The sequence below is a fragment of the Brassica oleracea genome, chromosome C5, assembly GCF_000695525.1.
Source record: "Brassica oleracea var. oleracea cultivar TO1000 chromosome C5, BOL, whole genome shotgun sequence".
NCBI classification, from domain to species: domain Eukaryota; kingdom Viridiplantae; phylum Streptophyta; class Magnoliopsida; order Brassicales; family Brassicaceae; genus Brassica; species Brassica oleracea.
This window is the reverse complement of record NC_027752.1, coordinates 8073759-8086639: the sequence shown is the minus strand read 5'-3', so window position 1 is coordinate 8086639 and position 12881 is coordinate 8073759. Positions and strand designations below refer to the sequence as shown.

General features: G+C 40.2%; 5 protein-coding genes across 6 annotated transcripts in view; 4 read left to right on the top strand and 1 right to left on the bottom strand.

Annotated features, from left to right (window-relative positions):
* Positions 1 to 2216, top strand: part of LOC106344417 — a 9161-nt gene extending 6945 nt beyond the window's left edge. The window contains exons 2-3 of the mRNA XM_013783804.1: positions 14 to 1191; positions 1655 to 2216. Of these exons, the coding sequence (XP_013639258.1) occupies positions 14 to 1191; positions 1655 to 2084 (1608 nt within the window). The 3' untranslated portion in view covers positions 2085 to 2216. The remainder of the gene's footprint in view (positions 1 to 13; positions 1192 to 1654) is intronic.
* Positions 2217 to 2443: 227 nt separating this feature from the next.
* On the top strand, positions 2444 to 5457 carry LOC106343495 (dol-P-Man:Man(6)GlcNAc(2)-PP-Dol alpha-1,2-mannosyltransferase). Its single transcript, XM_013782725.1, has 10 exons — positions 2444 to 2844; positions 2942 to 3029; positions 3121 to 3280; positions 3420 to 3637; positions 3755 to 4050; positions 4183 to 4294; positions 4372 to 4510; positions 4628 to 4824; positions 4931 to 5020; positions 5148 to 5457. The coding sequence occupies exons 1-10, from the start codon at positions 2567 to 2569 to the stop codon at positions 5277 to 5279; spliced, it is 1710 nt and encodes a 569-aa protein (XP_013638179.1). The 5' UTR covers positions 2444 to 2566; the 3' UTR covers positions 5280 to 5457.
* Positions 5458 to 5768: 311 nt separating this feature from the next.
* LOC106294526 (ubiquitin-conjugating enzyme E2 36-like) lies at positions 5769 to 8014 on the top strand. Its single transcript, XM_013730097.1, has 8 exons — positions 5769 to 5950; positions 6150 to 6177; positions 6275 to 6361; positions 6782 to 6840; positions 7162 to 7203; positions 7297 to 7370; positions 7500 to 7597; positions 7699 to 8014. Exons 1-8 carry the CDS (start codon positions 5915 to 5917, stop codon positions 7734 to 7736), a joined length of 462 nt encoding a protein of 153 aa, XP_013585551.1. The 5' UTR covers positions 5769 to 5914; the 3' UTR covers positions 7737 to 8014.
* LOC106294525 (ACT domain-containing protein ACR11) lies at positions 7968 to 10069 on the bottom strand. The gene is made up of 10 exons (XM_013730096.1): positions 9773 to 10069; positions 9629 to 9674; positions 9414 to 9536; positions 9237 to 9331; positions 9062 to 9146; positions 8913 to 8972; positions 8729 to 8784; positions 8465 to 8570; positions 8290 to 8358; positions 7968 to 8203 (listed from the first exon to the last, which is right to left on the bottom strand). Exons 1-10 carry the CDS (start codon positions 9928 to 9930, stop codon positions 8141 to 8143), a joined length of 861 nt encoding a protein of 286 aa, XP_013585550.1. The 5' UTR covers positions 9931 to 10069; the 3' UTR covers positions 7968 to 8140.
* A 330-nt stretch (positions 10070 to 10399) lies between these two features.
* On the top strand, positions 10400 to 12842 carry LOC106294523. Of its 2 annotated transcripts, none has more exons than XM_013730093.1 (7): positions 10400 to 10961; positions 11042 to 11202; positions 11325 to 11539; positions 11614 to 11868; positions 11993 to 12079; positions 12163 to 12335; positions 12494 to 12842. In XM_013730093.1, exons 1-7 carry the CDS (start codon positions 10519 to 10521, stop codon positions 12603 to 12605), a joined length of 1446 nt encoding a protein of 481 aa, XP_013585547.1. In that variant the 5' UTR covers positions 10400 to 10518; the 3' UTR covers positions 12606 to 12842. The 2 variants fall into 2 exon arrangements, with proteins under 2 accessions (XP_013585547.1, XP_013585546.1); XM_013730092.1 differs by having other exon boundaries at positions 11042 to 11208.
* Positions 12843 to 12881: the final 39 nt, after the last annotated feature.

The following is a 12881-nucleotide window of genomic DNA, read 5'->3' as shown; positions in this document are numbered from 1 at the left end:
TATCATCAAAAAGAGGTTTTCAGTGAAGAGTGGCGCTCGTCTTCAGCAGCTTCGCAACTCGCTGGCTACTTGCAAACAGAATGGAGCTTCTGTCGACGACTATTTTGGAAGACTGACGAAGATTTGGGATGGCATCAGGGAGTGTATGAATTCAAAACAATGCAATTGTGGAAAGTGTGAGTGCGATCTTAAAACAGCCCACGAAGCAGAGAGAGAGGTTTTACGGGTTCATGACTTTCTCTCAGGTTTAGACGACTCAGAACATGGAGCTATCCGTTCTCAGATCTGTGCCATCACTCCATTACCTGAGCTCGACAGTGTGTATCAAACCATTGTCCAGAATGAAACAATACGCTCCACTGTAGCTCAAGAAACTCCGGTAATGAGCTTTGCCTCACAACTTGCAGCTTCAGCATACAACAAGGAGGAGACTCTTCGTCCAAGTGGAAACAATCGGATGCATCCTGCTAACCGTGATCCAACTCGAAAGTGTTCAGTGTGTGGTCGGATGGGACATGAGGCAAGTTCCTGCTATAAAGTTATTGGATATCCAGAGGGGTATGGATCCTCAGGTCGTGGACGCGGCACTTCAGGTCGTGGTCGTGGAGCTATGCCAAGAGCAAACAGCACACAGATAATGGGAGCCAATGCCGCAGCTATTGCATCACCGGTGACTCTTACAGATGCAGATCGACAGGGGCTTAGTGGCATCTCCAATGACCAGTGGAAGATAATTCAGCGTATGGTGGGACAGACACCAAAGCCAGAGTCTTTAAGTGGTAAGATTGATCATACTGACTGGATTTTGGATACAGGTGCGACACATCATATGACTGGAAAAATAGAGTGTCTGGAAGACATTCATCTTATACTTCCGGTGTCCGTGCGATTACCCAATGGTTTAAACTTTCTTGCTTCACAGCAAGGAACTGTTACTTTGAATCCAAACTTAATACTCCATAATGTCTATCTCGTGGATGGTTTTGACACCAATTTGATATCTTTTGGCCAATTGGTTTCGGATAATAGACTGGTTGGACAGATCACTGATAAGCTCTTGTTATTACAGGACCGCACTACGAAGACGCTGATTGGGATGGGTGAAAGAGAGAGAGAGGGACTGTACCGGCTCTGTGGTGTTGGGAAAGTGACTTCGCTGCATACAAGTGTTCGAGATGACTCGGTTCTATGGCATCACCGACTAGGTCATCCTTCTCCTCGGATAGTTAGTTTGCTTCCTGGTGAATGTGTTTGCTAGCATTTTACTAGAGAGTCTCTCCACGTTGACTTTTTACTCTCAAATATTGCTCTTCTGATTACGGTTGACGGCATTTGACCACCAAAGATTGTGGAGGTAGCTAATAATGTGAATGTAGATTAAATTATAGTCTATGTGTTACGACCATGATTTGCTTGAGTTGAATCTTAAATTGGAATCTTGACTAATGAACAAGAGCATGTGAATTTTTCTTGTTTAATTCATCACTACAATCATGAACACCACGATTGATTTTTGCTAGAATGTAAGCAAGGAACTAGCTGAGTTGCCTCCATTGGAATGATTACGAAGCCTGTGGCTTTTATTATCACCTTTGCTCAATTTATCACTGATTCTCGTCACAATCTTAAGAAGGCAGCTTAATTCTCTTCACAGGTACCGTGCCATCACCAGTGCATACTACCGTGGAGCCGTTGGCGCACTCCTAGTATATGATGTAACCCGCCGTGCAACGTTTGAGAACGTAGACCGGTGGTTAAAGGAGCTCAAGAACCACACTGACCCAAACATTGTGGTGATGCTCGTTGGTAACAAATCTGATCTGCGACATTTACTAGCCGTTCCCACAGAAGATGGGAAATCCTATGCTGAGCAGGAATCGCTTTGCTTCATGGAAACATCTGCCCTCGAAGCCACCAACGTGGAGGACGCCTTTGCAGAGGTGTTAACACAGATTTACCGCATCACAAGCAAGAAGCAAGTCGAAGCTGGTGAAGACGGGAACGGAGCTGTCCCTAAAGGTGAGAAAATCGAAGTTAAAAACGATGTCTCTGCTCTGAAGAAACTCGGCTGCTGCTCAAATTGAATGCGTTTTCTTTTTAATCTGTTGAGAGAAGATTATAACCCCAAGGTCCATTGTTTGGCTATGTTTATGTTTGTAACAATATGAACATCTATATGAGCTTTAGACTATACATGATATAATGTTTCTCCAACTTCATTTCAAAGTAACGTTGGTCAACCAGTTCCAGACTACATTAACGGTAATCTATGCACCATGCTTAATATCTTCTGATTTGATCAAAAAAAGACCTACTATATATAGTATAGATCCTTTAGTCAATTATTAGCTTAGATCTTTAATGGGCCGAAAGTATAAGTAGCCCATCAATCAAACATTCTGATTCATATATTATATTATACCTACTAGGCCTAACGATCAATCATCAATATACCAACTAAGCTTTTAACACTCCGAGTCTCTGACTCAGCGAGATACTTTTCACTTTTGATTGCTTCACCGAGAAGGGAGCTTCTGCAATCTGCACTCGCCGCGACCATTTTCCGATGGATCTAACGACGACGCGGCAGAGGCGCCCACTCCTAACCGGCTCTTCTTCATCTTCACCAAAGCCATACTCGAAGACTGATAAACCCGGCCGATCTGACGGCGGAGACGCGGAGGATCGCGGCCTCGGGTGGTTCTTGCCGTTTATAGCGCTATGCTATCTCCGTTACATGAGCGCGACTTCTAACATCGTTCACGACTGCGACGAAGTATTCAACTACTGGGAGCCTCTCCATTACCTTCTCTACAAGTCAGGATTTCAAACCTGGGAATACAGGTCTAGGCTCTACATTTTACTGTATAATATTCGCATTAGTGTGCGTTTGAGATCGTAATCATGAGATTAATTATTTTTTTGTTTGTTTGTTTTGCAGTTCCAACTTTGCTCTTCGCTCCTACTTATACATTCTCTTCCATGAATTGGCTGGGCGGCCTGCTGCTTGGTGGTTTGGTGATGACAAGGTAAGCATTGTAGATTTACTGGATTGTTATTCAAATGCGTATATGTATATATATCTTATCTCCTTGTGTGTTTTGTATATCATGTGGTTAGGTTAGAGTTTTCTATGCGGTGAGACTTTTTCTCGGGCTGGTTTCTGCAGTGTCAGACACTGTCCTGGTTGTTGCGATCTCCAGAAAGTACGGGAAGCGTCTCGGGACGTATGCAGTTGCTATGCTCTGCTTAACTAGTGGCTGCTTCTTTGCTAGCACCAGTGAGTGTTCTCTTTAGTATTAGCTTCGTTGTACTTGCTTAAGATTATTCTTAATTTTTCCTTAATATATAGGCTTCCATGTTATTCCTTCAGTCTTTAGTTTAGATATTAAATTTCTTGTTTCCCTATAATTGGTTAGGTTTCCTCCCCAGTTCGTTCTCTATGTATGCCATGAGTCTCTCTTCTGGTTTGTTGCTTTTCGAGAAGTATGCCATGGCTGTTGCAGTTTCAGTTGTTGGTGTGATTCTTGGCTGGCCGTTTTCTATCCTGGCCTTTTTACCTGTTGTTATTTACTCTCTGGCTAAGAGATTCAAGCAAGCGTTTATCTCTGGCGCTGTCACCTCTATTTTCGTCCTTGTAAGTCAAACCACCAATCCTAGGTGCTTTCTATGTGTGCATGTTGCTGAGTTTTATCCGTATCTGTAGTATTAAGTTACTGTTTTCTACTCTTAACTAGGTTTGCCTCTTTTCCAGGGACTCTCAGTACTTGTGGATTACTATTACTACAAGAGATGGACATCTTCGGTTTTGAATCTCTTGGTGTACAATGTCTTAGGGGGTGGAGAAAGCCATCTCTATGGAACTGAAGGACCGTTGTTTTATATAAGAAATGGTTTTAACAACTTCAACTTGTGTTTCGTTTTGGCAATCTTGTTCATCGCACTATATCCTGTTATCAGAAGAAAGTATGACCGTTGCTTGCTTGTTGTGATTTCGCCAATGTATGTTTGGCTGGCGTTCATGTCACTTCAGCCCCACAAAGAAGAAAGGTGATCTTCAGTATCTTTCAGACCAGTTATAAAGGATAGCTTCTAGATCTAGAGAAAACTGATTATATGATACGTTTAGCATATCCTGATACTCGACAAATAATGTAATTGATTGTCGATCAATTGTTGCAGGTTCCTTTATCCAATATACCCTCTTATATGTGTTTCTGCTTCTGCTGTTATTGAAAACATCCCTGAGCTGTTCCGAGAAAAGTATAGCACACGCGAAAATCTTCTGGTGACAGTAAGTCCGAATTGTTATTTTCCATTAATTGAGAAGAATTAGGTTGTACGATTCTCACATTCCGTTTTGATATGCAGATAACCAAATACCTCCGACCTGTGATCCTTGGTATTATCTTATGTGCTTCACATGCTCGCACATTTTCTATAATTAATGGCTATTCCGCTCCCTTAGAGGTCTACAAGCTGCTGGAGCACCACGATGATGCTGGACCAGGTATAAACAGAACTCTTCAAGCATTCGTTCATTACAACGCAAGCATAAGTGAAGATAGCATCTCACATTTAGCAATTGTTTTTAATCCTGTTGAGTTTTTGGTTACTGACATGTCAGGTTCGGTTCTGTGTGTGGGAAGCGAATGGCATCGATACCCATCATCGTTTTTCGTGCCTGACTACATTAGCGAAGTACGTTGGATCGATGATGGGTTCCGGGGTCTTCTTCCATTCCCATTTAACAATACACTTGGAGGCACCGCAGCATCACCTCCATACTTCAACAACAAGAACCAAGCATCTGATGAACAATTTGTAAAACCCACACTCTTCTCTCTCTCTCTCATGAAACCCTTGAAAATTCAAATTCTCTAACCATGAAACTAGCTTGATTTGCTTGCTCTTTCCTTTTATTTTTCAGTTAAAGAACATCGAAAGTTGCACATTCCTCATTGAGTTGCAGCTAAGCAGACCGTATCCGTATCGAGGCAGCGACTTATCAACATGGGAGGTATAAGAATGAAACCATCCTCCGGAAAGAAAAATAAAAAATAAAGCTTACATTTCACTTTCTCTACTACACAACTAGGTATAGTAGTAGATCGTTCATATCATCTTCCTCGTTTTTTTGTTTTCAGGCGATTGCTGTGCTACCATATCTGGACAGAGAGCTATCGCCAGCAAAGTATAGATCGTTCTTCATCCCATACAAGTGGCAAGAGAAAAACGTGTTCGGCAAATACGTAATACTAAGAAGAGTACCAAAATGATATCGTCTTTTGAAAAACTTTGTAGACGGATGACTTTAAACTCAGTTGATTGGCCAGTTTTGAGCCGAATGTAATATAGCTAGTAACTGATCTGTATTGTCTTTGTAGAAGGAAGAAGATCATGTTGTTGAGGTTGACACTAATGAATTATGATTCTTCCGTGCAACGTTTGATTCTTTAGATTTTGTGAAGCCAATTTATAAGAAAAGAATATATAGCGACAAACATTTGACGGAATGAGGTAGCTCACTTCATGCTCACGGATTCGACGCCAGGCGGAGGCGAACTGCCCATTCTGTCACCAAATGCGGTACTGGGTGTTGGGCCTTGTCCCCAGCCCAGGTAAAGCTCTTCCGGGTGAAGTGGACCGCTGTCTAACCAGGTACAGGGGAATAATCTACGTAAGTGGGGAAACCGTGGATTATTAAAAAACAAAAAAAAAAAACATTACGGGGACCTTTAAGTTGGCGTTTGACCAACGCGTACGAACAAAAAAAACCTTTATTTTGTTTTACAAAAAAAAGAGTTCGTAAAACATTTATAAACGAGAAGAGAGAGCCGAAGAAGCTTCTTTCTCTGTGGAAAGCCCTAAATTCTCTGAGAGATCGATCAAATCGGATAGCAAGCAGGCAATAATGGCGAATAGTAATCTTCCTCGAAGGATCATCAAGGTGCGTGTTTTACGATCTCTTGCGAAACTCTCCTCCGATCTCAATTTCTCTCGGTTCCGTTTTTTTGTTAATCTGGAATCAGAAGAACAAGCAACACACCGGGTTGTAGCTCATCGTAACTGGGAGAATTTTTGATTGCTTGATATTATCTGAACGTATGATCTGACTTGTTTTGTTTTTTTCTCCCATCTCCTGGTAGGAAACTCAACGTCTTCTTAGTGAACCCGGTAAGCTCATTATATCTTTGTTGACACTTGTACAGATGATTTTTGATATATAGCTGCTTTAAATTGGAATTTCTCGTAAAATGGTTGTGTGTTGCAGCTCCGGGGATAAGTGCGTCTCCGTCAGAGGAAAATATGCGCTACTTCAATGTTATGATTCTTGGTCCTACCCAGTCTCCTTATGAAGGTAAGTCCAAACTCTTTTAACACTACTCAACTATTATCTTTTAAGACTACTGTATCATTTACCTTTTGTTATGCGTTTAATGAATCTGCTGCGTCTGTATCTTTGTTTGTACTTGCATACAAAATATATGTACGTTTTAGGGGTCAGATGATCTCTGTTGGTTGTAGATTTTGTAGCTTCTGGATTGTTGTTAGTATGATTAAAGACGCGTCTATAAGCTGTATACCCTTGATTTCATCACCCGCCATGTTTTTCTTTATTCCTCCGTGTTCTTGAATACGCCATGCTAAATCGAAAGTCTGCGTATTTTTCATATTAGATAATTTCCTCCCGAATCAAGTTTAGTGTATTATTACATTATCCTTCATTAATTTGATACTTATTTCACCAATCATTTTTATTCCATCCTCAATTTTCTAGGTGGAGTTTTTAAGTTGGAGCTCTTTTTACCTGAAGAATATCCCATGGCAGCTCCCAAGGTAAACTTGCTTCAATGTTTCTGAGTTTTTCTCATTTTCATTTCTTTTCATGTTTTGTCTCCATTCATTTTACTTTCTGTTGTAACCTGAGTAAAATTAGAGCTACGCAACAATATTAAGTGAGGGCATTGTAAATGGCTATAGAAGTGAATTGGCTTTACTCTTTCATATTTTTGATTTTTGTTCCAAATGGGGTTTATGAGAGTGGCGACTGCGAGTTTTGGACAACTTGAAATGCATTTTCACTTATTAAGATTAGACAAGGTACCCAAGTTTCTATATTGATATATAGTTTGGTGGTCTTGTTGATTTGTAACACAGGTTAGGTTTCTCACCAAGATTTACCATCCTAACATTGACAAGGTTTGTTGTTTCTCTTACCATCAAGATAACTATCCAAACACATGCCTTATATTATATATCCTTATGAAACTTTTTTTTTTTAATTTTATATAGCTTGGAAGAATCTGCCTTGACATACTGAAAGACAAGTGGAGTCCTGCGCTGCAAATAAGAACTGTGCTCTTGAGGTATAAATAATCTTCCATAGATCCACTCTCGCTATTCTCTACTAAACCAAGGACAATATATCAGTTATTTAATATTAATTATTGACATTGACACGTTATGATTCTCCAATGCCGGTGTTAAAAAAAAAGTATTCAAGCTCTTCTAAGTGCACCAAACCCAGATGATCCCCTGTCTGAGAACATAGCTAAGCATTGGAAGAGTGATGAAGCAGAAGCTGTGGAGACAGGTGATGATAATATATTACCTAGAAACTGAAAATGGTACAACAAAGTCGTTGTTCCTCTTCTATAATCTTCTAATATCATATCATTGTAAATATATATGCAGCTAAGGAGTGGACTCGTCTATATGCAAGTGGCGCTTGATACGGAGTGCAAAAGGAGAAAGTTCGTTGTCATTTTAAATAACAATATATATGGTGGATCCTTCTTTCTAAAACAGGAAAGAAAAAGATTTGTACTATATGAATCTGTATAACTAGGGGGGTCTAAGACTCGTTTATCCACATTTGCAAACTAACTTTCTTCGAATGTGTTTGTGCATGCTTGAACTTTGTCTGTGTTGAATATCCTCTATAATCATTTAATCGTTGTGAATGAAGGTAAATGTGATAATTGATTGAAGTAGAAAAAATGTTGCTATTGCAGATGTATGAGACGGCCACTAAAACGAAGCAGCTTATTTTGGTAAAATGTAAAAAAAATAAGTATTCATGTGAAATGATATTTCAATTTTGTGTTTTTTTGTTTTCTTTCTTATAAATGACATTTCAGAAACTGGAGTCGTTAGTAGATGGACGCCTCAAGAAGTACCTCAGACTATTGGCAAGAACCTACAAACAACATTTTGATTTTACTCATTTAAAACGGCATATTAAGATTTAAAATAAAAAGTCTGGTTTATGAACTTCTGAATTACCTGCTGAAGAGGCTTGATTAGGGCTTTGTTTCTGTAACTTACGTGGAACTTAACCTTAGCCAACAAACCCTGTTTTGTTTGTTTCACATAAAACAAGAAGAAGAAGCAACATGAGCAAAAAGCAGAGTGGTTGGTTATATCTTTAGAAGAATCAGGTTTAAAAGCACCAGTGTACCTCGGTGTCGAACTCTCCAGATTCGACAGCTACGCTGATATCTGTAATCATCTTCACCAGCTCAACTAATAGTCCAGGCCTATCCGCTGTTTCTATGTACAGTAAACTGCATTCCCAAAAATAACACTTTATGGATCAATGATCATCAGATCATATATTATATAATATAAAGTATTTGCTGACAAAAAAAAATAAATAAATAAAATATATAAAGTATTTTAAAGTTAAGATCATTGAAGAAGATAAGGTATGGGTTTTCTTTACCTGCGGTCTGGTCCATCATCTTCAATTTTGATATGTGTTGCAATGTCCACATCAACCTGCATGACCGAGTGAATGAAAAGCATTCTTGGCCTCTATGTACGAGCAAGGATACTAAACGTGTACAACAAATGGTGAAGCACCAAAAGAAGTGAATAAAGAGCATAAAACTTAAATGTATTCTCACCTGTTCAGTTGGTGGAAGAACACCAAAAGCTGCTCCCATTGCCAACTGAGAACTTGATTCCTGATCCAAATGATCGACAAACAAATGCGAGAGTTTTTGTGTAAGATAGAAACTTTGATATTAGGATACAAGTAGCTAGTTAGTTATACAGGATGAAACTCAAGCAAATTGTTTATGACAGTGAGACGGATGGCCTCGAGCAACTCAGGGTCTTCTACTTTTCTTCCACTATCCCTGTTTCAGAACAATACAACGATTCAATCTAGAGAGTCAACTCTATGACTTGATTCAAAAGTAACGTTAAGAATGTAAGAAAAGACATACGCTTTAGTAATGGCAAATTTGTTGTGTTTGCCAGACGAATCGAGGTAGACATTAGCCTTGACGACATTCAGACCCAAGTTTTTCAGCGCATTCATCTGTACAAAAAAAAACATTTGATCAGCCTCGCAAAAAGAGTGGGAAAAAGGAAGGAAGTTAGTGAGAAGGACATTTCATTACAGTATCAAGTAGAGCTCCGAGACGGTCTCCGAATGTTACTTCAACAACGGTTGCATCAGGGTCAGAATCTTGGTCGACTATGACCACTGGAGTTGGAACTTCGTCAGAATCTTGCTTACCATTCTTCAAAAAAGAAAAAAAAAAACTTTTAAAAATATTTTCTTTTGATCGTTGGTGCTACTATACTCTTCTCGTGTAATCCGATCATTTCATACCTCCACAGCAGTAGCGTTTGCTGCTCGAGGCTTCAACCCCGATAATCTGACACAGGAAAATAACATAAGTATCACCAATATACAAAAACAGAGTAAGCTCAAACAAATCATTGCTAAATCAGCTCATAACATAAAAATAGAAACCTGAGTCGCTGAAGATTTATAATAGGCTTATCGACAAATCCAAACGTGATTGTGCTAGGAGGAAGACAGAAAGATCCAAGATCACGTCTGATAGCGGGAGAACTAGAAGCATCAGTGAAACAAAGAGCAGAACCAGAAGCAGAGGACGTAGCCACCATAGCTGACTTGAACCCGAAGCAAAAAAAAAAAAAAGAAGAAGAATGAGGAAAACGTTAGAGACTAAAAGTGAAGAAGAACAAGAGCCTCTGGACACCTCTGGTGTTATCCGCCATGAGAGGATGATAATTTAAAAAAGAAAAGAAAAGAAAAAACAAATTATCTTCAACGTTAGATAGTCATCTCTCTTGCTTTCATTTTCCTTCCCCACTCTTCCATATGTGATAATTCATTAAATTCCCACCAAAAGTATTTTATTTTTACTTTTTCAAAATTTCGCATACGACAAGCTTCTTTATGCTTATTGGCCCAATGTTATGGCATGTAGCATGCTGCTATTGGTCCAAATAAATTTACCGCGTAATTAATTTAAAAAATGGGCTTAACTTTCCATCCTTCAACATAAAGGCCCACTAAATTAATGGGCCTAGCGCTAAAGTGATCGATGTCGGAAATTACAAGTGTGCCACCCACTTCCCCTCTCTCTCTCTCTCTCTCTCTCTCTCGTTGGTTCGTTCAGATTTGCATCCCTCTCTAAAACCTTGACGACGCCAGAGAGACAGTGTGAGAGAGAGACGAACTATAAAAAAATGTTTAGATCCGTCGTGAGAATCACCTCCAGGAATTTCAATCTCAATCGGAGATCTCTGATTCCAAACGACGCCGTTTCTCATTTCCCTTCCCCTCCTTCAGCTTCCGCAGCAACACTCATCCCTAGCTTAGACCACGCTCATCGCCGCCGCTTCTCATCTTCCAAGAGCACGAAATCTTCCATCACCAAGACGAAGAAGTCCGAAGGCAAGAAATCCAAATCCAAAGGCGGCGAATCCGGCGCCGCCGCCGGAGCCGAGGACGGAGAGTTCGGCGGCTCCGCTGGAGACGACCTCGAGGCGGGTCGCGCCAAGAGGCTGGCTGATGATGAGAAGACTCCGTCTCTGGATGTAGGTCCTAATGGGAGACCTCTGTTCACTCCCAGAGATGTTACGCTCTCGAAGCTCTCTCAGAAGGATATCGGCTCCTACTTCAATTTCGAGTTACTATTCTCTCTTTCCTTTATTATATATTGGTCTTCTGTTATGCTTCATTGTGTGTTTTATGTGTGTGGGATGGTAGTGAGGCAGCGTTGAAAGCAGTTCTGCCGGAGGGGTTGGCTTCAGGGATTGAAGATGAGTTTAAAGAATCATGGAGACCTGCGTTGCTTGTGAGGAAGAGTTTCTTGGATCTCAGGGATAACTTCAGGCGCATTGCTGATCCTCCCATGTGGCCTAGTGAGGGTAAAGGTGTCTTCTTTTGTTTCCTCCAAGTTTCTATCTTTAACTGGTTTAAGAATAGTTAGTTTTACAGGATTTGTAGCACCATAGGTTTTTTTAATCATTGCCTACTTTGTTCTGTAAAGGGGGTGTGAAGCCTAAGAAGCAGATTATCTTGGATGGTCCTGTTAAGAGCGGAAAGAGCATTGCTTTAGCGATGCTTGTTCACTGGGCACGTGACGAAGGCTGGCTAGTTCTGTATGCACCCAAAGGCCGTGACTGGACTCATGGAGGCTACTTCTACAAGAATCAACATACAGGCTTTTGGGACACTCCTCTTCAAGCTGAGAGTATTCTCAAGGCAAGATTTCTTGGAAATGGGCTTTACTCCTAAGTTAAATCGTATTTCTTTAATAAACTTGATTTTTTCTGTAGGATTTTGTCAAGTTCAATGAACCTCGCTTGAGGGAGTTGCGGTGCAACGTCTATGATCCCATCGTGCTTGGAGAGGGTGCGGGTGTAGGATATTTGAAAGGGCAAGAGACTATGCCAATTCCCGAGGATTCAACTCTGTATGACCTTGTGCAAATGGGGATTAATAGCACTCACGCTGCTGTTAGTGTCGTTGTGCGACTTAGGAAAGAACTCTCACTCGTTAAAGATGTTCCAGTCTTGATTGCAATTGATCAAGTTAGTCCCCCAAACTTTCTCATTTATGATACCATATTTGTGTCGTCTACTATTGTAAAAGCTATGCCTCTTTTTCACTAATCTTTTACTGCTGCTTGTTTCTTGTTGTTTACTTGTCTTTCAGTATAACAATTGGTTTACGTTCAGTGAGTTTGAAGAGCCCGTGACACCACGTTCTTGCCGACCTATACATGCCAGAGAACTTACGACGGTAAATTTCTTTTGTGAATTCTTGTCTGAACTCGGACAAACAAACAAACAAAAATCCCCAATTCACACAATTCATTTTGGCAGGTGAATGCTTTTAGGAGCATGATGCATGATGATATGATGGTGGGTGCATTCTCACATTCAACAGCAGTAGGTAAACTACGCAAAGACTTGCCAGATGTTCCAGCCGATGCTCGTCAGAATTTCCCTCGTTATAGTTTAGATGAAGCAGAAGCTGTCTGCTATTACTACCTTCGGTGAGTTACACGAAATACGTCTTTACGAGATAATAACAATTGTTAACTCTTGAAACATAGCTAATAAGTTACATATCATTAAGCTGATCTGCTTGAATGTCATGTCAATAAACCGACCTAAAGCGGATATTGATGTCATGAATACGCTTTTGTTGCAGGCAAAGACTGGTTAGGCGTGAGGTATTCTCAGAAGAAAACTGGAAGAAGATATACTATTTGGCTAATGGAAATGGAGCAGAGATGCGTTGGTTAGTCCCTTTCATGCGTTGAGAAACAAACACATGAACAAACAACATAGTTCTTTTAAATGTTGGTTACTTTAATGTGGCCTTTTGCTGGTGTTTGAAGTCATCCCATTAGCTTGGGAAAGAAACTCTTTTCAGTTTCTGATTTAAAAGGAAGATTTCTTGTTATTTGAGTTTGCTAGTTTAGGTTTTTGTCTCGTCTGTAAAAGACCTGTGGTTGGATCTAAATCTCTTCATAATAAAATCAGTGCCTTTCATTTAATAATGTGATCACACACAGTCACAAAGTAGATGCAATAAA

Coding starts and splice junctions, on each gene's coding strand:
- LOC106343495 (XM_013782725.1), top strand. CDS start 2,567: ATGGATCTAACGACGACGCGGCAGAGGCGCCCACTCCTAACCGGCTCT. Junction 3,030..3,120: donor GGTGGTTTGGTGATGACAAG/GTAAGCATTGTA, acceptor TCATGTGGTTAG/GTTAGAGTTTTCTATGCGGT. Junction 4,295..4,371: donor GCGAAAATCTTCTGGTGACA/GTAAGTCCGAAT, acceptor TTTGATATGCAG/ATAACCAAATACCTCCGACC.
- LOC106294526 (XM_013730097.1), top strand. CDS start 5,915: ATGGCGAATAGTAATCTTCCTCGAAGGATCATCAAG. Junction 6,178..6,274: donor ACGTCTTCTTAGTGAACCCG/GTAAGCTCATTA, acceptor TGTGTGTTGCAG/CTCCGGGGATAAGTGCGTCT. Junction 6,841..7,161: donor ATCCCATGGCAGCTCCCAAG/GTAAACTTGCTT, acceptor TTTGTAACACAG/GTTAGGTTTCTCACCAAGAT.
- LOC106294525 (XM_013730096.1), bottom strand. CDS start 9,930: ATGGTGGCTACGTCCTCTGCTTCTGGTTCTGCTCTTTGTTTCACTGAT. Junction 9,147..9,236: donor AAATTTGCCATTACTAAAGC/GTATGTCTTTTC, acceptor GTTCTGAAACAG/GGATAGTGGAAGAAAAGTAG. Junction 8,204..8,289: donor TAATCAAGCCTCTTCAGCAG/GTAATTCAGAAG, acceptor TGTTGTTTGTAG/GTTCTTGCCAATAGTCTGAG.
- LOC106294523 (XM_013730092.1), top strand. CDS start 10,519: ATGTTTAGATCCGTCGTGAGAATCACCTCCAGGAATTTCAATCTCAAT. Junction 11,209..11,324: donor GTGGCCTAGTGAGGGTAAAG/GTGTCTTCTTTT, acceptor TGTTCTGTAAAG/GGGGTGTGAAGCCTAAGAAG. Junction 11,540..11,613: donor AAGCTGAGAGTATTCTCAAG/GCAAGATTTCTT, acceptor TTTTTTCTGTAG/GATTTTGTCAAGTTCAATGA.